Here is a 20,951-nt window from a genome sequence, read left to right as displayed (position 1 = left end):
CATCGACGGAGGTGTCTGAGATGCTTGCACCGGATGATGCCCACCAGAGCAAGAGACGTAGATTCCGTTACGAATCCGAGCAGCCAGGCACAGAATAGACTCGAAGCGGCGGCGGATTTGAATGCGGAGGAGAGGCATATCCGAACTCCGAGGTGAGTGATCCCGCAAGGGTCGATCGCCTTTATGACTGAAAGCTTGGGTAATTCGCACTAGCTCCACGATGGTACAGCTTATAGGAGTGGTCTTCACCGCTCAGCGGCCGTGCTCACTTGCGCTGCAACCCAGCATTTCTGCATGAGAGTGGACATTGTGACTATTACCCCATGTCCGATAAAACAATACAATACAGACGGCCTCATTTGGCCCCGTCTTGCAATTTGGGTGCAGCACATTTGACTGACGAAATCCGACAACAGCCTAACCGACATAGGCATCGGCGAGAGTCAACGGTACGGATCCGGTACGCGATCACAGCCGTAGCGGAAAAGCCGACGTGACCGCGAACGTGACATCGGCAGGCGTGACACAGCGCGGGCGTGACATTGACGAACCGATGAGGCGAGGCGCCTTGTGGCAACTTGGAGTCGTCGTTTTTCAGACATTGTATCCTCATCAGATCCTCCGTTCCAACCACAGCATTGCTTCACACTCGCATCATCGTCCACATTCTCTTTTTCATCGCCTGTCGCATGATGCTTGCTCTGGCCCCACCAATGCCGCATTCAACAACCGTCACGACCGTAGAACACCCACATCGCCCGCCGTCGTCTACGGCTAGCTCGTCCTCTCACTCTACGCGTCCTTCACAGCGAAAGCTGCACTCTGCCATTATCATTCCGAAACCCTCCTCGTCCTCTCACGTTCATGTGCAGACACCATCTGCCAGCAGGTCTGCGCCGCTGGAGGCCCGCTCGGCGCACCGTGCCTCGTCATACACCATGCCCCCGTCGCACGCTGCCCGTTCTCGCTCGCCTTCCATCAACCACCCGCACGACGAGGATGATGACCCAAACACACCGCCTGCGTCCGATTGTGAGACTAGCGAGTCCATACATCCAGAGCCCCCGATAAAGGACGTACATTCGTACGAGCCAGAGAAGCTGTTGCGGATGCTCGCTTCTGCCCTGAAACGGATAGCAGACATGAATGCTGGTTTGCCAACAGAGATCTACGCACCTTCCTCTACCCTGTCCCGTTCTCAATCTCACAAGGAGCACCACCCTCCTATATGGTGGACGTTGACGACTGCGTCTCGACAGTCCTTGTCAACCACGTCTTCTCTTGCCTTCCATGCGCGAAATGTCCCCACAATTGCCCTTGAGGGATATCTGAACCGGATACACAAGTATTGCCCAGCCAGCAATGAAGTGTTCGTGTCTCTGCTGGTGTATCTGGATCGGATGACGAGGTTGGCGAGAGAGGCGTGTGGGAAGACATTTCCTATTGACATGTACAACATCCATCGTCTCATCATTGCTGGAGTGACCGTGGCGAGCAAGTTTTTTAGTGATGTGTTCTATACTAACTCGCGATATGCGAAGGCGAGTATTCCATTGTTCGCTATATATGGATATTCAATGAGTCTAATCTATCCCTTTTCCCAGGTCGGCGGGTTGCCCCTCGCTGAGCTGAACCAGCTTGAGCTGCAATTCCTCCTTCTCAACGATTTCCGATTGACTATTTCCTGCGAGGAGATGGATTACTATATGCAAATGGTTGATCTGCAATCCAAGATTCCCGAGGGCATCGACCTCTCACAATATCTCCCGTCATCCTCCAAGATCGTCCCTCATCCCCCGGTGGGACCTACGGAGTTCTTCGCCGCCGTCGATGCATATTTTGGGCATCGCCACAATGTCATCCGGCCGACCTTCCTCGATCACCATCCCATCGAATCTAGCGATGCCACGCGTCCCAGCCTATCATCGCATCATAGCCCGTCTAGGAGGTTCTCCACTATGTCATACAGCTCCGATGCGACCAGCGAGGCCGGGACGGAGACCGATTTTGATGGCTCCACAGATGATGAGCCGACCATCCGCGCACCACACTCTTCCGCATCCTCGGAGACGATGAGCCTGCGCAGCGCCGCAAGTGATGCGGACTCCATATACACAGATGACGGCGGCGACAGAGTCTGCGAGGATGATGAAGAAGATGGTGCGCGGAGACCGGCCGAAGGGACGCCAGGGAGGGAGTACATGATCATTAGGACCCCAAGTTGATACCAGGTATTGTTTGCCCATAGACAACGGATAGAGCGTGGCTGGTTCGTATGTGTATGTGTGTATTATTACTGAATTCGTGCTGGCGTGGAAAACGTCCGTATTTATGCATTGGCACGGTATAGTAGGTCACGTATACTTTTCCATGTGCAATATTATACCTCAGGGTTCCTTGTGCAATGGACACTATTATGGACGGGCGTTCTGCTTGATTTTGCGATCGACGAAGCTTCTCAACTTGGGACCCATCACTTTTGCTCCGAGTCGGCGCCTGGCTGACGCTAGATTACTATTACTATTTGATTGTAACAATTATTGTTCCTCTTTCTGCCGCACGTCCAAAAGATTCCGCTGAATAGGATTCAGTTAAGCCTTGCTACTGCAGTGCCTTCCGGGGCAAGGGGGACCTGCGAGGCCATGAGGAATAGCCACCCTTAATTAGCTAGCGCTAATTTACCTCCGTTACTAGTTCAAGCGGGATGCAGGCCCAAAAAACTGACCAGATCCAGTCGGTTGCTATGAATTTGTCTAGAGAATGTTACAGTGAAGGCAGAAAGTTGTACTTTACGGTCAATATGGGCAAGTCTTACTAGGCTGCATCTCCGGTCGTGCAGTGTAAATTTACCGTAAATCACATTGGTAAAATAAGCCCAATTATACGCGGATCACTGCAAGTTCAACTCCATCCGCCTCCTGGCATCTTGATCAATAGTGAACACCACATACCGGCCTCGTCTGCGGCTGAAACGCTTCATTCGTGCGAGTCACTTTATACATCATGGGGCAGAGGCACCAGGCTTTTGTGATCGCTCGCGTCGTGCCTCATGGCTCGGCTGATGGGCAGGCGAAATATCGTTGCATCGCGGCATGGCACAATCAGTGGTGTTATGAACGCCTTCCACTGCGGGCGACTTCTCGGTTGATTACTCTGCTCAAACAGAAAGACAATGCAGAGATCGTAGAAGCTGAAATCCGTAGCATTCACGGCAAATACGGCCGCTTTGGAAAGGAACCATGTATTCCACAGGCGCCATGTCCATTCACAGCGGCTCTTCTAGCTCTGGCTTGGAACGCGGGCGACCTCGACACGAAGGAGCGGTACATGGGCGGCATGGCCTTCACTCATTGTCTTCTAAATGCTGGAATGGGATGCTGGGATGGAGGTGCGCCCACTGTTGTTGACATCGGCCGAGTAGTTGACAGCCTTTAATGTCCAGATAATAATGACGGGATTTCTATCATCGATGTTACGGATCCTGGGCGTCCTGCGTACTGCTTCATGATGGACGATCGCCTGCTTTCCGCGAGCGGTTATCTTCATCTGTACCGTGGCGACCCGGTCTTCAACCGCAGGTATATAGACGCGCTGAATGGCGTCGAAATGATCAGTGTCGAGATGTTGGCGGAAGCATGGCCGAAGGTGTTCAGATACGATGGTTTGACCGAGGGTCATCCGTTACAAGCAGATACCGGGGATAGCTCGTCCACGGTCGCGCCCTTGACAGACATTGCGCTGAAACCTGCGCTGATGCGCTTCATCGAGCTAGAAGACGTCGATGCCCTCGACCAATTTCTCTGGTTGCCGGGAAAGGCAGATCAGATGAAGTCATTGATACGCGAACTCAAGCCTATTCCGGCCACTGCTGCTTTGCTGCTGAGAAAGCTTTACGGCAACGACATCCCATCGCTTGATCTGACTGATTTTGACCTCACGCAAGAAGTGCTACTGCAGCTTGTCTCGAACTTAGGAAAGCTGACAGCGCTCAATCTCTCCTTCAATACCCGGATCACCGCCGATACCGTGCATTTGGTCTTGACCACAGTCCCGAGCCTCAGGCGGCTTGTCTTGATGGGCTGTACATCCGTGACAGAGAAGGAATTGTATCAGCTGCTGCAAACATACCCTCGGATCTTCTACAATCTGGAAGCACTGATGCATCCTACGTTGCTAAAGGCCATCGCACTGCCCGCATTCCCTGCATCATTCACTTACATTGCCTCTAACTCCGCGCGGTGGGCGGAGATATGTGGGTGTTCCCTCCCGGTTTTCACACCCGAGAGCATCGTAAGGTCCTTGACAGACGCCATATGTGCGCTTGCCAACCAAGACACCATGTACACCGATTATTCTAATGCGGTCGCAGCGGTTTGCGGGGTGCGCGAGCGCGAGAAGGCCTGGAATGAGCGCAGCGTTGTAACAGTGCCAGTATTGTCGACGCAATTCCTGACGAAGGACTATTCAGGATGGGCCCTATTGTCCTTATTTAATAAGGGGTATACAGGCAGTAATGGATCTCTCAACGATGGGTATGCATTTGTCCGCGCTAAGAAAAGCTTTCATCAAGATTGCGCAGAGGAAACCGAATCGCGCGCAGAAGACATGGATGAAGATAAAGTCGATCGTTTGTTCGACATATTCGACGTCCGCGGGTTCGCGCACGCCACTGCAGAGGAAGGGCGTCCGTCACTGTCCGAGACCGCGATCGAGCAGCTGGAACTCTATTTGTGCAGAAGCGAAGACACGGCGGCCAACTTGGGGCGCCTTGCATCAAAGCTGAAGAAGCAGCCTGAGCTGATGATGCAATTGATGTCGAAGAAGCAGGTAGCCGAGTTGTTGCGTCGGGTCGCAGAAGCACGGCAGCGTCTGGACGAACTATACTAGGGAGTTCCGTGACGGTAAGCTCGCACTGAGACGTTTGTCAAATGGTAATGACGGCAGTCATTCTTTGCCATTGTACTGTAGGATGAGACTTCGAAGCCCACCATTCGGTAGATTCCACGTCGCGTTTACGTTTTCACTCGATGCCACCTTCCGCTTTCCATTTTCGTAGCAGATGTGTCTCGTACCATTTAACGAAATAAATTGGCCATATAGCAGTGTGATACATGTGTCAACTGTCCGCGTCGTCTTCAATAATGACTTTCATTTTCCATCCCAGAGCATCGTCATCAGGCTCCTCCAGCGCCCAAGCAATGTCCTCGTCTCCCTCAACGACGCGCTGTGTATATTCCGGCGTTTGAACAGTAACATCATCTCCGAGGCCAACAATGTCGACTTCTTCTTCCTCGGCCTTTTTCTTTCGCAGAGCGAGCTCGTTCTCATCTTCCTGTGACACCAATGACGTTCGTCAGGGAGACTCAGACGAAGTTCAGGGAACGAACGTACTATATCGAACTCGTCCTCCTGCTCTTCGTACTCGACATTCTCGTCGACTTCTTCGAACCCGCCAGCGAACGCGCCCCACCTCTCGGGCGTCGGGCAGTGCCAGATGAGGACATTGCCAAAACTCGTCGTCGACGCCATCGACGGTTTGGTTGGATGCCACTGAGTAGCCGTGCGACGATGTGATAGTCAGCCGCACGGTCATTCACGGAAATGATTGAACTCACGTGGAGGTCGATGAGCGGATCTCGACCGCCGTCGAGGGCAGTGGCAAACTGTCCCTCGTTGAGAATGTCCCAGATGTAGATTTTGTGTGTCGCATTGTCTGCTGCACCTGCGGAGGAGCATCGTCAGTATCACTGCCTGTCGAGTATTCTGCAAAATCGCTCGTCGACAGTGGAACGCGGGTGAAGGCTCTAATGGGGACAAGACATTCACCTCCTGCAAGCCATTCTCCATCGGGGCTGTACGACATGCCATGCCATGCATTTTTGTTTATGGGGTCATTGAAGCGGTAGGTAGGCTCCAGCTCTTGCTCAAAGTACTCTCCATCGGCAGATGGGGGTGGATAGTAGGGGACGGTGAATTGACGGAGTGTACGATCGGAGGAGTTCGTGACCAGACGACTGGATAAATTCAAGTTGATCAAGGACGACAATGACATACACCGGATGTGCTCACCGTCCAGACTTATCAAATTCGAGACCACGCATGATACCAGCACCGGAGATTCGATGCCTTGCAACCATCTAGCCGCTGAGAATTCAGCATGAGGCGATAAACAACCCACAAGGGCAAATACTCGCCGTCTTTGTCCGTGTGTTGAAGACGAGAATACTACTCGAAGTCGTCCCTAGAAAGATGTGCTTTCCAGATGGGTCGAAGCGAGCAACTGTGAATGCAAATCTAGGACATAAAATCAACAATTTAGAGCTCTAGAGGAAGTGACCGTGTACAAGAACGTACCTCGGACGGATGGACTGTCCCTCGTCATCACTATCATCTTGTACCTCACAGAGTTCATAGCGCCCCTTGTATTGCTTCCGACGATCAACGACGTATGCTTCACCCGTGCTGAGCAGAACAAGAATGATGTTGCTTTGATGGCAAGGTTAGCATTGTGAGCATAAGTGACCAGGCATGACGTACATATTTCGTGGGTGGAAAGATGCGGAGACGACAGGCGCGTCGAACCTGATTGTGGCCTGCCGACGGACGGGCTGCGAGTCGGACGCGAGGTCCCACACGATGATGTTCCAATCCTTGGACGACGTCAGCAAGTAACGAGAGTTGCGGGACCAGCTGGAAGGGCAGAAAATGAGACTCACGCCGAAGCACGGTCACGGAGCGTCCACGCACTCTAGACTTGTGACTGCTTTAACGTGCCCGTCCGGAGTCCGTATGGCCGCCTTCGTGTCCAAATCCCAAACCTGCGCCGCGCCATTGAGAATCCCGGTCGCGACAAACCGACCCGATGGGTCAAACTTGGCTACCAGCGCATGGGCATCGAGTGATGTCTGGACGGCAGTTGGATATGTAATATTAAACGGGTCTGACGGACAAATAAGCTTGAAATGGATTCTGAAAAGCACGATACTTACTTGATAGTAGACCGTTCATGTCATCCCAACTGCGTAACAGCGGAATGTTGTGAATGAGGCGCAGAAAGTGCAATTGTGCTAACCATATCTGTGGGACGCGGACATTGCCGAGGATCCTGCTGGTCACGTGACTCCCGGATGTCGCACTTTCTGTAGCCTTTCCTCGGCCCGTCCCAATGAATGAGATGGTATGGTACCTGTTTTGCCGTGGTGGTGGGATAATTGCATTCTCCAAAGAGAAAGAGAGCGGAAAGTTGCTGTGGAGGTTCGAAGGAATTTATTATCTCGTCCGCGCACTGGAGATGCGCCGATTTGATCTCTTGATCACTGATCGTGACGCATCAATAAACGTTCAAGTTCAGCGGCTCAGCCCACGGCCTTTCAGTTTATCACCTCGACTTTGTGAGCATGGACATCCGAGACGATGACGCTCTGAAAAACTCTCTAGATGCCCTAGAAATCCCGGAAGAGTTCGCTCGTTACCACGCAATCACCGATGCGCAACTTATCTCGCTACTGGACGAATGGAGGAGCAATGTTCAAAATGCGCTTGCCGACCTGCGGACCTTGTTGCAAGCAAGAGAGTTGCTATCTGTCAACGAGAAAGCGAAGGTGATATCTGTCCTTGCGCCTCTCGATGGTCATGACCCTTGGATGCTGGGTTCTACCCGAGAGCAAGCTCAGGGTAAGCTGTCGTACTGTCCACTCGAGACCTGGGACTTCACGGATTGTGGGCTTCAGACATATTACAGAGGTTCTCTTCTCCAGAGACCCCTTTGCTGGAGCAGGTCCTTACCCAACACGTGAAAGCTGTCTTCCAGGCAAACCCACATCCCATGCTGAACGTCTCAACCGGGCGTACACGTACCCGCCTGATGGGTGGCCCTCTTGCCACTCTCGATCATTATGGAGGTCAGCTGTGGAAGGCTCGCCCAGGAGCGGTCAACCTGGTGTCTTGGTGTGTTCGACACTGTGATGTGAGTGGCAAGTGCTTAGACGTAATTATGCATCTAATCAACTGGTCGATGTGCAGAGCGTCGCGTACGAAAAGCTATGGCATCTTATAATCCCTCCAATGATGACCATACTCGATGACTATGAAGCTATGTACAAACTGCAAGGTATCCATATTGTCGCCGAGATGCTAGTCCATGTGCCAGCAGATCTCCTCCGTCGCACCGGTGTCGACGGACTTCTCTTCTCGGTACATTTCCTCCCCTCCTCTGCTTAACTTTGATGATCGATCTATTCAATTCACTCGCAGTCGCTCAAGAAGTGCCTTACCTACCTGCACAATTCCGAAACGCCCGAACTGATCCATCAAACGGTGCCCACTGCAATCTCCCTGATACAGCTCACAACAGCGCCGCATTCTGCGAAGCGCTTCGAGCAGCTTTGTGAGGTGCTGGGCGACGGAATCGTCGGCAGCGTTTGGATCTACGCCACGCGTGAGTCGGACGCGATCGAGGCGTCGGTGGACGTCCTCCCGGAAGCCGTGCAGGCTTTAGACATCGGGGCCGCACGCTATCTCAAGGTTCGTGTGTGCACTGCATCTTCATTTGAGCCGGGTTTATTCAGCGGCGATCGTCGTTTCTATTTATGGGCTCGGTAGGCTATCATCCCCCAGCTCGTGTACACTCTGGTACCTATGCCTGAGAACCGGGCCTCGAAGCAATTCCAGCTAAGTTCACTGCGTGCGATGTGCTCTGTTATTAGAGTGTGCGCGCCGCGCATGCACAAATGGAAACGTATCATCCTCGAAGGCACCCTCAAATGCTGGGTGTCCCTCGTCGACATCGGGGCAGACGACGATCGTGGGTGTTCCCGTTCCCGGTCTATATCAATGAGAATCTGGCGCTGAAAAAGAAGCAGAAGCGAGAGAGTTGATGAGCGCCTTGCGGAAGGTCTGCGGCTGTCTGTTGGAAGCATGTCCATCCTTGGCTCAGGTGAGCCCGTTTGCAGAGCCGGGATTATCAAATCTTATTCATGGGCTAATCCAGGACGAGTATGCACGGCTGCTGCAGTTGGACAGACAAACGTTCGATCCTCTCGTGGGAGGATTGGCAGCCAACGACAGTTAGTAAGACAACCATATGCTCGAAGTGCTGCTGGATCAATCAACGGTGAAATAAGACGGCCTGCATGGAAGATTGGAAGGCCGCCATGCATGCATTCCTGTGGCGCCGGAGCCAGACATCGTGCTAGATATGCAAGATACGCGTGGGCTACCATTGGCGGACAGTAACGGTTCTATCATAACTTGGACGCCACGTACTGGTTGTCGGGGCCTTTTCTCTTCATGTCCACGATCTTCGCTGGCATTGGATCTTGCAGTAATCACATATATGGATCACAGAAGGCACGTCGCTCCGTTTGCAAACGCTCGTGATGGCAGGGCCAGTCTAACACTGATGCCTTCCTCGAACACCGAATCTATGCCGGAGCACAATTTCCCCTACAAAATGACAACGTGTAGTTCATGTTTGACAAATGCAGTTTACTGCTCCAGATAGGCAAATAATGATGTTCCCGAAGGATCATCAAAGTGAACCCTTCGCTGTGAACGGTGAGAAGTGCTGAGATAGAAATACCGACACCGCTTTCTGATTGTTTGCAAGCATATTGGATGAAATATGATGACATATCTTGCTATACGTACTCGTAGCAGGTTGTGCATAAGCTAACTTCACCAGTTAGTATAGTCTTTGTTCTTGCTGTCACGGAAGCTTCGCGTACACGACAGATGTGCGGGTTCTACGGCACTTGCGCGCCGATTTCTGGAAGGCAAAATAACATCGCTGGGTACTCCAATCGTTAAAACAACGCAATGCATCTAGATCATGGAACCTCACGTCAAAAAAACCGGAGAATCCACTGACAAGCGGGATGCCATGCAGTGCCCTGCGATGACATCGCAAGTTTCGCACAGCATTCAAAACTGTCGGCTAGTGCATACGAACCTTTTACGTACAGGTACTATGCATGAAATCGAACGGGGAGCGTTTGTCCTCATCGCGTAAAGACCGAGATGCGTCCAGAGCTCCAGCGTCCGAAGGGTTACGGGCATTTCAGAACCTGCGCTAGAACCCCGGAAGCGTACCGGATGGCCAGGCGGGTCTATCTTGAGCATCGAAAATGCACATGTTGTCCTAAGGAGATGGCTCTATGACGATGATTTCTCAGGGCATGCCGTGAAGTACTGAGCATGAGGCGAATGTTCTGCATGATATTACGGTACTTAAGCGAGCGAAGAGCGGGTAAAATGGGAACTGTTCAGCGAGATATAGGAAGAGATATAGGAAGAAACTGAACTGTGAGAACCTCGCGAGAATCAGAGCGGCACCTGGTGAGAGAGGATCATCCGGGTCACCAAGGATAGTCCGCTCCGTCTCGGACGCAGCACGGCCTTTGCCGCCAATGCCAGTACCTGATCTCGCTTGCCCGTTGAGATAAGCTCAGACTTCTCGGGCAGCTCGCGGAATGCCAGCATGCGCTGGCCGACGGTCGCGTGTCCAATATACTGTGTGCTCGTTCTGGCTGTCTTTTTGAATGACGCCTGGACAAGACGAGACCGGCGGCGACGCGTTCCACAATGGCGACGAACGGAAATGAAGGCTGAAACGATGACGGGCCGCGTTGCGCAAATGTGTGGGGACGGGCGCCAATCTGCTTCAGCCGGGGAAGGCAGTAACCGGCGGCACGTTCCGGGATAAAGTTGCCTTTTCGGGGAGATCTTGGACGGTTCCGAACTCGGGCCGGGACGAGCCATGGACGTGGTTAATGAGTGGTCCCAATTAGTGAAATACCAGCTCTCCTGCCTTTTCATAGCCTGCCCAGACCCACCACCTCCTCTGCAATATCCCTGCGCGCCATGAGCTTCTCCATCGACGACCTCGTTTCCTCGTTCAAGTCGAACCATATCGGCCAGGAGGCTACAGACCTCGCCAACCTCCATGTAAGTCCATGTCTTACACGCAGTGCGGCCACTGGCTAAACCAAGTTGTTCGGCAGGCGCAACTCGCACAGACGCTGCGCAACCAGCCCTCATCGGGCACACAGTCCGCTACCCGGAGGTCCTATGCGCGCTGCAACACCCCTCTTTCCTGCACACCGTCCTCCAGCTTCTCCTGGGAGCCGAGTGACATATCCCGAGCCCGAAGTTCCAGTGTGGCGGGCCCCGCGCAACGCCGGGGGACGGATGAGCGCAAGCGAGACGCGGACGAGATGGAAGAGGACGAGCGCATGGTCGAAGATATGCTCATGTCCTCTCCGACAGCGTCTCACTTCCCTCAAATACACCACAATGCGCCGTCCTCGGCTTCCTCCCAGTCTAGTATGTCGCACGTCTCGTACTCAGGCTCGTATGAGCCTGAACTCTCATCTCCAAACACATCCTTGTTTGCGACAACGGACCCATTCTTCGCGGCTGCACTGCAGGCTGCGCAGGGCCCCCCGCCGTCGTTCTTTGCTCAGGCCGGCCGGCCATCTGCACACTCGCCCTTCGTTCTCGCACAGCAGTTCCAGTCGGCGTACAGCCACTCGCACCACAATGCGCCCGCCGAGGTTGACCCGCACCACATCTTCGCCGCGCCACCGGCAGCGTTCACCTGCTGACGGGGCCCGGCAGTCAAGCCGGTCGTGTCGACAGCTCAGAGAAGCACTCAATCTATCACCCCTTGTAATATAAAATGCGGCATGCAAGCGCCGCCCTCTCGTTTCCCCAAAGAATACCCCACGCCGAGTTCATCGTGCCTGCACTCGACGTTCACCTAGCCGGCCGCCTTACTCGCGATTTCGGTCAGAATCCGCATTGCTTGGCTGTTGTACTCCAACATACCATAGGACTGGCGCGTGTCCTCCATGTTCGGGTGGACCTGGTTGCACACTGTTCTTGTCTTATCCCCCCTGCCCTATACCAGCCACTCCTTAATGTTGTACAAAAGATGCGTCGTGCTTCAGGCAGACATGGACTGGTATATGAACCTGATATACCGTATATTTATCTCCCCCGCTCTGTGTGTCCCCTTGTCTTGCGAGGTTATATGTTAGATTAACGCCAGTCGTCTTGGCTTGTACTTTGCCACGTCTAATTGATTCTTGTCCTGACTGCATATCTTTGCTCTGCAGACCACCATAGGTCGGAGCACGCACTGACCCGCTTTTGTATCTGTGACGTGATCGATAGCCGCATACTGATCCTCTCCAGGGATCTTGACTATCCGTCGACTTCCAGATATGACATTCGTTGCACATGCTATAAGGGAAGCATCTCCAGCATAGTCTTCCACGGGATCGCGTAGATAGCGGTGGCGTGTTTTCGGTGCGTTCTCCCTTCCCTCTGTCATGCCTGCTTGCTCTGGCGGATCTTCGCTGACGATCATTCGTCAGTCAGCTGCTCACCGGCTGTCAATCCCTCCTATTCGCACGTGTGCGTGGGGGATAAGAATATAGACCGCAGCTCAAGTCGAGGGAGTTTGATTGAGTGTATGCAGCCCTCAAGATGGTCGGGTGCCCAGAAGCGCCTTCACGCCAATATCAAGCTCTCTTTGGCCAAGCATCCCATATCCGATGGTGACGCTACAGCACTCCAACAGCTGATACGGATACTTACGTCAAGCTTGGTCCGGCCAGTGAGGACGCCTCGCACCCGACTGACGCTTCTATCATGCACGCCAGCTATAGATAAGGGCGCGAAGCAGCCTTAAGGCTTCGGTCGCACGAGTCGAGATGTAGTGAACGTCCACCACTTGACGCCTCTCCTTTTTGCCACTACAGGAAGCTTGTCTGCGATGTCGATGTCGTTGAAGGATCTCGCGGGGATCGGGCCGTTGTTGTTATGTGCACTGTTCGCGCTCATCATACTCGCAATCAGGAAGGTCAGATCCACCCGTGCTTCCTTTGCGGATCGAGCGAGGTGCGACAAGGAGGGCAAGCGGGAGGCTGCTATGGCGAGGGCGCAAACGCAGGAGCGAGAGCCAGGAGGTGAGTGCCACCGGCTATCATTCATTCGTACTATCAGGATGTGCAGTTTGGCATCCGGTCGAATTTGACTACCCCGCAATCGAGCCTTTCGAGGGTGATATCATGACGTTGAAGCCGATACCGTATCGACCGTTCAGATGGGGGGAATACCAGTAAGGCAGCGATGTGCATGTTGAATCTGAATGGCACATTGAAGGCAGGTTTGCAGTGTCACGATGGGCATCAGGAGCATGAACTGGAACGAATGGACAGAGGTATATGCGCTAGTTTTCACGTGATGGCCACGTCGATCTGACGTCTCGCGTTCGGTACAATCAGATTGACAAGACCTTCTTCGATTACCACAAGGTTGTAAAACACCGGCTGCAGATCAGGGGCGACCGCGCGGTGATCGTCAACCCCGCGCAGCCCGGCATTGTGGGCTCCGCCCACGCTGCAGGTACGCCGTGTTGGCTCTCCCACTCTTACCTTAGATTAGATTGACTACTTGGCTGAAGCGCGGGAGCTCGTCCATGAACTTGCGGAGTACCTCTCTCGTCGTTACCCAGATTTATACCGGGTCGTGCGAAAGGAAAAGGGTGAGAAGGGCGAAGGTGGCTGGTATGGCGAGGGACCGATCAAGACCATTACCATCGAGCCGCTTGACCAGACGTATGACTTGGATGAGATGGAGCCTCTGAAGGTCGCATCGTTACTGTCAGTGCGTGCTCTAGCGTATGACAAGCGAACGTGCTACTCACATAAGAAATGTTTTCAGTGCCCAGGAAGACTGGGCCTTGATGCTCGAAGGTAGGTCAGCTCCCCTCGATGATGTCGTTTATATGTATGATCGGATTTGCAGGTTCCGATGGGCGATATTATTTACAAGCTGGAGCGATAGCCAAGCCGGGTGAGTAGATGTGAAAATCCTCCGGTCACAGAGATCATGACGTGAGAGACCCCCCAGGGTTCTGGAGATTACAGGACAAGATCGGTATGCCTCTTGAAGAAATCCATCTATCAGGAAACGTCCCACAATGTAAGCGTTGGAGTCGGTTATCTTATGAGGACGTCAGAATGCATAACAATCCATTTCGCCCAGATCAGAACAAGCTGCACGTCAGCATGGCCCGTTTCTTCAGACGTCTCCCAGTCGACAAACCCGTTACGCGAAACAACTATTTCTTCCAAGTTGTCACGTGGCCGCAGTCTTCCGCCGCACAGAACAACCCAGCGGCGACGATTGACCCAACCGAGCTTGCATGGTCGATGACGATGCACGGTAAAGAAGACAAGACCGACTTTGAACGCGCTGTTATGATGCGCAATGTTGGCGCCGAGGACGCAAAGACAGGTCCCTTGGACCTGGCGACGGTGTACCTCCGCACGGAGCGCCAGACACTCCGTCGGCTTCCCCGTACTGGCGCTATCGTGTTCTCGATACGGGTGTATCAAACATGTGTCGTAGATCTTGCGAAGGAGCCCGGCGTGCCTGGACGATTGGCAAGCGCGATCAGAGGCTGGCAAGAGGACGTGGCACAGTATGTTTCCTGTCGTCAACAAAGTACCCACAGAGTGTACTCTGATCTATTCGGATGCAGGTACAAGGATCTGTTTGCGTACAAGGACATTCTGCAATATCTGGATGAGTGTCATGCGGAGCAGCTGAAGCAAGGGGTCATCCGCGCGGACGACCCACAAACATCGGATTTTCCTTTCTGAAATGATCACATTCGACCGCTCTCGCTAGATGGTTCTACTGAGAGGAAATTAACCACAACTGTCTCGTAGAACCGTGACGCATCATTGAACAGAATATACGAGCATCGATGGGCGTCCGAATGATTTAAGCACTGCGCAAACCTACTGCGTGATATTGGATAGAAAGGCTTATTGTCCGTTACCAGGCAGATTGCGTAGAGTAGAGAAAATGCAAGCCATCTGACCATTCAATTGAGTCCTTGAGTCGACTTGAGTGTCATCACAGAGCATCTTGACTCCTGAGATCTGAGATGGCGGGAAGGCGCTCTTGCCAAGCGCCCAGTCCTGGGGCTGCGCGCCTCTTTATCATGCTAAGCCAGGACCGAATGCTCGAGTCAGTCGAACCGGAAAGTCGTGCTATTTATAAGAAAAGGACGCGACGAGAATGCCGGTACTCATAACGCAACAGGAAGATTGCAACAGCCATTATTGAAGCTTGCTATCCAGCATCACCATGCCCTTTGCAGCGGATCTAGTACGAGAATTTGCTATCCCAGTCGCATGTGCCGTGCTTTTGCTGGCAGTTTTTGCGGTCAGGCGAGGCATCTTTAAAGCTGGGTCACCATCAGTTCTGCGAAAGAATGTGGAACCCGCGGCTACAAGTAAAGACGCGCCTTATTCACGGGACTCGGGAGGTGAGTACTGCAAGGCTACGTTTCTGACAATCATTGCTGTGAATAGTAATTCTTCGACCTGTGATCCTAGAATGGTTTCCAGTACCATTTGAGTATCCTCCCTTCGAGCCTTTCACTGGTGACATTGCTACAGTGAAGCCGATCCCATATCGCCCATTCCGATGGGGTCAGTATCAGTGAGTCCATCCAGGTCGCATCATTGGCGTGCATGGTTTATAATATCATTCTGCAGTGTCACCATGGGCATCAGGAATATGCCGTGGAACGAATGGATCGAGGTCAGTCTGAAAGCAAAGAAGCCTCGCATTCCGCACTCAACCTTCTGCCGTTCTCGGTCCCATGAAACCAGATCGACCAAAACTTCGAAGCACATCACAAGCTCATTGAATATCGCATCAAGACTCGTGGTAATCGCCTCGTCAAAGTGCATCCCGCCCAACCGCAAATTGTAGCCTCTGGGCATGCTGCAGGTGACTGAATAGTCTCACTTTCACCATATGGCCGTGCTGACGAAACCTCCTTTGCGACTATTAAACAGCCGAAGAGCTCGTTTACGAGCTGGCCGAATATCTGTCCAGACGCTACCCGACCCTATACACAGTCACTCGCGAGGCAAGGAGCGAGAAGGACCAAGCAGGTTGGTACGGTCAGGCTCGTATCAGGTCGATCACAATAGTTCTGCTTGCGAAGACTTTCGACCTGGCAAAGGAAGATCCGATGACTGTCGCCTCCCTTATGTGAGCACATCATTCACCAAAGACACGGTAATTGAGTACAATCCTTCATGATGCCTTCTCCGCAGCATCCAAGAGGACTTGGCCATCATGATCGAAGGTACAGACACTTACTGTGCATGACGTGCGTCCTAATCATTTACCTTGCGCAGGTACCGATGGCAGATATTACTTGCAAGCTGGGGCGATCTGTATTGCTGGTGCGCGACAACAATTGATGATTAGAGGGAAAACTGAAACGTGCGTTAACATCTATTGCAACAGGCTCCTGGCGTCTTCAAGACAAAATCGGCATGCCACTTGAAGAAATCCACGTCACGGGCCATGTACCCCAATGTAAAGCAACCATACCATTTACTTTCCATCCATCATGAAGCCTAATCGTATTCCTTGGGTGCCACCGCAGACCAAAGCAAACTCCACCTCAGCATGTCGCGCTTCTTCCGCCGTCTGCCCGTCGACAAGCCAGTCGTCCGCAACAACTACGGATTCCAACTTGTCAGGCCTCCCACAGCTGATCCCAACGCCGATCCCATCGAAGCCCTCGATCCGACCGAGCTTTCATGGTGCCGCACGGTGCACGGCGACGAGGACCGGATGGACTTTGAGCGTATTGCAGCCGCGAATATCACGACACTTGTGGACGAGAAAGAGGAGCAGAAGCGTACACAGATGCCGGTGAACCCGAAGACGGTCTATCTGCGCAGTGAGCGACAAACTCTGCGCCGTCTTCCGCGCACCGGCGCGATCGTCTTCACCATCCGTGTGTACCAGACACCCGTGGAGCAGCTCGCGGCGGAGCCAGGAGTACCCGGCAGGCTGGCGAGCGCAGTGAGGGGATGGTCGGATGACGTTGCTGAGTGGGTGTTCCGTGTATCTGTGTTGGCTGATGCTGACGTCTCAAAACTGCTCCTCCGCCATTGCAGGTATAAATCTCTGCATGTGTACAAGGACATCTTGCAGTACTTGGATGAGAAGCACTCGGAGCAGCTGTTGGATGGAGTCATCACAGAGGATGAGCGTCTCTCTCCCTACCCGTTCTGAGGTCCCAAGAATGCGTAGAGGGGCATCATGTTCTCGTGCGTGGCCAAATGGTCATTTGACATCCGCCGCTAGCATCCGTCCAACACATATCACATCCGCGTCGCTTGTTGTAAATTCGAATGTGCCATCGGCCGCAGCACTCTTTGCGGTTCTGCTGCTATTGATGTTGACGCATTTTGCCGTGGGAATGGCCATTTTGGCGTCGGGACATGAGTTTCCGATCGTGCAAAAGGGGCCGACGCGCAGGTTACACTGGAATGCAAGACGTCATGCGCACTGCAGGGAGGAGGCTCGATGCGCGTCACCAGCGACGACGCCCGAAGAGCTATTGCTTCTAATGTAGAGGAAACCATGGTGATCGACCCTCTACAGCGATATCTGCAAGCAGAACGTATAATACCGCGAATGTCGATCAATCCGAGACGATGAGTTACGAATGTCGGAGGAAGGGCACTTCTGTGTCGTGCGATGAGGATGTGCGCACAGCTCAGCTGCGCGTCACGGAGGGCGCACAATTCGAGCCCAACGCGTGGCAAGTACCCATGCTATGCGAGGTCTCGACGAGTTGAATGGGGAAATGCGGGGTCGCAAGGAAGTCTTCCTGGACATTTTGCGGCGGATGAAACAGGAAGAGAGAGACGAGGGGTTTGAGAGGAAGTGTATCTATCCGGAGACCGATATCTTCCGCGGAAAAGAGAACGCAGGCGTACGGACGTCCTCCTGCGTGTTCTGCAATCTATTTCACGAAAACGTGCAAGATTCCTCGATCATCCCATAAATCCATAACGCGCTTCACGTAGTCTTGCAGTGGCTCTTCAACGAGATCCAGCATCTCCTCCGTAGTGCTCCAGGTCATAATCTCCACATAGACGCGATCCAGGTTGTTAAACGTCCTCTGAGTGAGTGCTTGACGAATAAGACGGGTGTCCAGCCTTTTCAGTTCGTGAAGAAACCGAGGACTCCCAGCAGCTTCGATTACAAGTTCTCCCAGAGCCACAAAGCGGAGCTTGATGTGCAGCTCGTAACAGTTCCAGAGCCGGAGCTGCATGAGGGCATGGGCGACACTGTCCCACAGGATGTCGAGCGACCATATGTCAACGGGACGGCGTATCTCAAACTGCAGCTCTGTACAAACAATGCTTAGCTTCTCACCAGGGTCATGATTCCAAAGTCACACACCATCGAAGGACCGATCACCGGTGAGAAGCATGACCTCAGGCGGTGATCCTCCATAGATCTCTAGCTTCCTGCCAAATAGATCAGGCGCAGTGACCGATTCGTATTGGCAGAGGATCCTCAGTTGATTGACATCATCAGGAACCCAATGACCCGCCTGAAATTCAAGCAAGGCTTTTGTATCCTCTGTGTGAAACTCGTCGCCGTTCCATTTCCACATCATATTACGCTTGAATTTGTAGTCCACGCCAAATCGCCCGGGTCCGTATGGGGAAGGTTTAATGAGCGGAAGAAGAAACACGGCGCTGTTAGCAGGTGGCATGGTCCCAAGCCCTTCCGGACTGCTCAACAACTCCAGCCGTTCAATGAACAGCTTCTCCACGCAGCTGAAAGCAAAAACATAGCTTCGGAACTCGTTAAAATCTTCAAAACAGCAGTCGTGTATGAACATATCAGTGACAGATCCAAAAATCCACGGGACGAGCTCCGCAAAAGCAGGGTCCGTCAGAGCGTCCTTTACCGCACTCGAACTAGCTCTCCGAGTGGATAACAAATGCGTTAACCTGAGTGTCTTGATTTGAGATTCATATGGGTGTTGTAGATCTCGTGTTTGCTGCAATCCTCCTGTCTTTGCTGGGACCCAGACAACCTTATCTAGGCAGAGAATAGAGAGATGGCGGATGGCGCAGACGAGCTTCTTGAGATCGCTCAGGGTGTGGAACCGGCAGTTATACAAGATCACTGAGCTGAGGTAGGGGAACTGAGCAATGCCCCAAAAAAAGTTGAATGACAGCGGGGATCTACCCGTCTGCCAATCGCTATTGATGAAGGATATGTGCAAGAGGCTGGGAAGGTCGCTCGAGAGAACAGGAGGCACTTGCTGGCTATAAGGATGCCTCTCGTCTTCGAAGACCTCCAGAAACCTTCTTTTCGGGTATAGTTCTGCCGAGGTTAATGAAGAACAGACGCGTTTCAACGCTTGGAGATCGGAGAGGTCCTCCAGAAAAATGCCATTGTAGCGGGCTTGCTGCTGGGCGCAGAGCTTGTACCATTCACGACATACGCGAGTGCAGTTCTGATACGTCTCGGGGCTCGTCCAAAGGTACCGTAATATAATGTCCACGATATCCAAGGGGATCTCTTTGGGCATTCTGAATGATGGCCGTCAAGTTGTAACGAGCTACCGAAATCATAGGCTCACGTACCTTGTGCGCGCGTATGAATCGTCCACACTGTCGACCGCCATTGCAGAAACTTGCGAGTAGGTAGTAGACAGGAGAGGATGGCGTAGGCTTGGTTCCGGCCCTAAGCATTCGGGATGAGGAACACCTTCCTTTAAACCGCATACAACGCACCCAAATGCACTGCATGCAGGAGACAGCATGGTGATTTTCTCACGCTTGTCACATACTACACTCGTGTTTCAGTCTCAGCCCGACCGTTGTAGGCTGAAAAACAAGGTGGGTCCTTGTCTTTGTTCACAATATAGAACAAAATGCCACGAGGGACCGTTGATCAATCGATGGCGCTTGCAAGCGTCACGCGTCACATGTTAGCCGTGACGCTCTGGCATGTCTTGACTCTTCAGACGTTTACGATTGAGCTATTTCTTGCCATTGATGTTGTTGAAGTTGTTAAACATAGATATGGATTCATGTGTCTAGTGTTAAACGATACACGGTCATACATCAAATTTATAATTATAGCCTAGCAGCGACCAAGCTGCCACAGTGCATCAGACAGGACTTCTCAGATTGTCGACGACGCCTTCTCTCTTCCCAGAGCACAGGGCCGGATGAACACTTACGAAGGTGCTTCGTATTCCACGGCCTGATTGAGAGGAACCACGTTGAGTATGCTCCGTCGAGGGAGGGCAGGATCCCGTGCTAGGAATCAGAAATATAAACCCAACATGAGACGCATAAGTCCATAAGCCGAGGCAGCGCGATCGCTAGCCTGAGTCAAATGCTCGTCGGATGTGCAGAACCTTGAGAGATTACGTATCCTCAATGGTTGTCAAGGCCATCGTATTAAAAGGCGTTTGACAGGAGCATTAGGAGAAGAAATCGTGGAAGACGAGAAATCCAGAGCCAAGAGTCTGTACACTTTGAGTCGCGTAGCATGAGCAAAACAGTCGACGAGGGTGCCGAGGTTCTTTGTGAATGCCGAGGGGAAGAGACCGACGCACAGGAACGAGCGAATTCCGGCTTCACGTAAATGACGATACCCTGAACCGGGACGAAGACAGATGTTGCAGCCACGGCACCTGTGAGCAGTAGATACAAGATGAACAATCGAGGAGACACACCGGGGTGGCCTTGGAGATGACGAGCTCCGTACGGACGAGTTCTACGAAAATGCCATTCAGCTCGAGGACCCAAACCAATTGAAGACCACAGAGCATACGAGGCGCTTGACTCACAGCCGTCGAAGATGAGAGATCGACAATTGAACGTGTGGCATAGATGGAATGAATTGCGAGAGCAAGCCGAAGAATCTTGAAGGCAGGAGCATTCGCGGCTGCCGCGGTCTGTCCTGAAAAATTCAGGCTACATAGGTCTCATTGAAGATGCGCTCGGAAAGCTGAGAGAGAAGATTGACGGAAGAGATTCTTCTCGTTGGAGTCTATTACTGCAGCGGACCATTAGCAA

The 20,951-nt window shown here is 52.7% G+C and overlaps 9 protein-coding genes across 10 annotated transcripts; 5 read left to right on the top strand and 4 right to left on the bottom strand.

Moving 5' to 3' along the window:
• Window positions 1-580: 580 nt before the first annotated feature.
• On the top strand, window positions 581-2,565 carry LAESUDRAFT_689352 (cyclin-domain-containing protein). Its single transcript, XM_040906017.1, has 2 exons — window positions 581-1,541; window positions 1,605-2,565. Exons 1-2 carry the CDS (start codon window positions 690-692, stop codon window positions 2,223-2,225), a joined length of 1,473 nt encoding a protein of 490 aa, XP_040770164.1. The 5' UTR covers window positions 581-689; the 3' UTR covers window positions 2,226-2,565.
• A 438-nt stretch (window positions 2,566-3,003) lies between these two features.
• LAESUDRAFT_709867 (uncharacterized protein) lies at window positions 3,004-4,887 on the top strand (the record flags this gene model as incomplete). The annotated part of the gene is made up of 2 exons (XM_040906729.1): window positions 3,004-3,388; window positions 3,443-4,887. The coding sequence occupies 2 exons, from the start codon at window positions 3,004-3,006 to the stop codon at window positions 4,885-4,887; spliced, it is 1,830 nt and encodes a 609-aa protein (XP_040770163.1).
• On the bottom strand, window positions 4,865-7,024 carry LAESUDRAFT_10359 (WD40 repeat-like protein). Its single transcript, XM_040901165.1, has 10 exons — window positions 6,990-7,024; window positions 6,748-6,940; window positions 6,538-6,690; window positions 6,355-6,486; window positions 6,195-6,294; window positions 6,070-6,137; window positions 5,827-6,014; window positions 5,616-5,722; window positions 5,392-5,550; window positions 4,865-5,332 (listed from the first exon to the last, which is right to left on the bottom strand). Exons 1-10 carry the CDS (start codon window positions 7,006-7,008, stop codon window positions 5,117-5,119), a joined length of 1,335 nt encoding a protein of 444 aa, XP_040770162.1. The 5' UTR covers window positions 7,009-7,024; the 3' UTR covers window positions 4,865-5,116.
• Window positions 7,025-7,397: 373 nt separating this feature from the next.
• LAESUDRAFT_640616 (uncharacterized protein) lies at window positions 7,398-9,070 on the top strand (the record flags this gene model as incomplete). The annotated part of the gene is made up of 7 exons (XM_040903609.1): window positions 7,398-7,674; window positions 7,731-7,966; window positions 8,023-8,193; window positions 8,254-8,523; window positions 8,602-8,815; window positions 8,871-8,935; window positions 8,990-9,070. 7 exons carry the CDS (start codon window positions 7,398-7,400, stop codon window positions 9,068-9,070), a joined length of 1,314 nt encoding a protein of 437 aa, XP_040770161.1.
• A 557-nt stretch (window positions 9,071-9,627) lies between these two features.
• On the bottom strand, window positions 9,628-10,224 carry LAESUDRAFT_718933 (uncharacterized protein). Its single transcript, XM_040907533.1, has 4 exons — window positions 9,950-10,224; window positions 9,842-9,890; window positions 9,726-9,787; window positions 9,628-9,673 (listed from the first exon to the last, which is right to left on the bottom strand). Exons 1-4 carry the CDS (start codon window positions 10,117-10,119, stop codon window positions 9,670-9,672), a joined length of 285 nt encoding a protein of 94 aa, XP_040770160.1. The 5' UTR covers window positions 10,120-10,224; the 3' UTR covers window positions 9,628-9,669.
• A 592-nt stretch (window positions 10,225-10,816) lies between these two features.
• On the top strand, window positions 10,817-11,981 carry LAESUDRAFT_739995 (uncharacterized protein). Its single transcript, XM_040911055.1, has 2 exons — window positions 10,817-10,944; window positions 11,001-11,981. The coding sequence occupies exons 1-2, from the start codon at window positions 10,861-10,863 to the stop codon at window positions 11,601-11,603; spliced, it is 687 nt and encodes a 228-aa protein (XP_040770159.1). The 5' UTR covers window positions 10,817-10,860; the 3' UTR covers window positions 11,604-11,981.
• A 527-nt stretch (window positions 11,982-12,508) lies between these two features.
• On the top strand, window positions 12,509-17,124 carry LAESUDRAFT_640177 (uncharacterized protein; the record flags this gene model as incomplete). Of its 2 annotated transcripts, none has more annotated exons than XM_040903585.1 (10): window positions 12,509-12,971; window positions 13,018-13,123; window positions 13,180-13,225; window positions 13,290-13,410; window positions 13,469-13,667; window positions 13,729-13,760; window positions 13,813-13,860; window positions 13,918-13,989; window positions 14,053-14,491; window positions 14,552-14,896. In XM_040903585.1, 10 exons carry the CDS (start codon window positions 12,779-12,781, stop codon window positions 14,670-14,672), a joined length of 1,377 nt encoding a protein of 458 aa, XP_040770158.1. The 2 variants fall into 2 exon arrangements, with proteins under 2 accessions (XP_040770158.1, XP_040770157.1); XM_040903584.1 differs by lacking the exons at window positions 13,729-13,760; window positions 13,813-13,860; window positions 13,918-13,989; window positions 14,053-14,491; window positions 14,552-14,896 and adding exons at window positions 16,149-16,180; window positions 16,233-16,280; window positions 16,345-16,416; window positions 16,487-16,940; window positions 17,007-17,124 and having other exon boundaries at window positions 12,785-12,971.
• A 736-nt stretch (window positions 17,125-17,860) lies between these two features.
• LAESUDRAFT_753704 (uncharacterized protein) lies at window positions 17,861-19,546 on the bottom strand (the record flags this gene model as incomplete). Its single annotated transcript, XM_040911801.1, has 3 exons — window positions 17,861-18,249; window positions 18,304-19,451; window positions 19,506-19,546. The coding sequence occupies 3 exons, from the start codon at window positions 19,544-19,546 to the stop codon at window positions 17,861-17,863; spliced, it is 1,578 nt and encodes a 525-aa protein (XP_040770156.1).
• A 707-nt stretch (window positions 19,547-20,253) lies between these two features.
• LAESUDRAFT_10089 (uncharacterized protein) lies at window positions 20,254-20,904 on the bottom strand. The gene is made up of 3 exons (XM_040901154.1): window positions 20,723-20,904; window positions 20,609-20,649; window positions 20,254-20,528 (listed from the first exon to the last, which is right to left on the bottom strand). The coding sequence occupies exons 1-3, from the start codon at window positions 20,812-20,814 to the stop codon at window positions 20,317-20,319; spliced, it is 345 nt and encodes a 114-aa protein (XP_040770155.1). The 5' UTR covers window positions 20,815-20,904; the 3' UTR covers window positions 20,254-20,316.
• Between the last annotated feature and the right edge of the window lie 47 nt (window positions 20,905-20,951).

This window comes from Laetiporus sulphureus (genome assembly GCF_001632365.1).
Source record: "Laetiporus sulphureus 93-53 unplaced genomic scaffold LAESUscaffold_1, whole genome shotgun sequence".
Classification (NCBI taxonomy): Eukaryota; Fungi; Basidiomycota; class Agaricomycetes; order Polyporales; family Laetiporaceae; genus Laetiporus; species Laetiporus sulphureus.
Note: the sequence above shows the minus strand (reverse complement) of the source record. Positions and strands in the feature narration are given on the sequence as shown.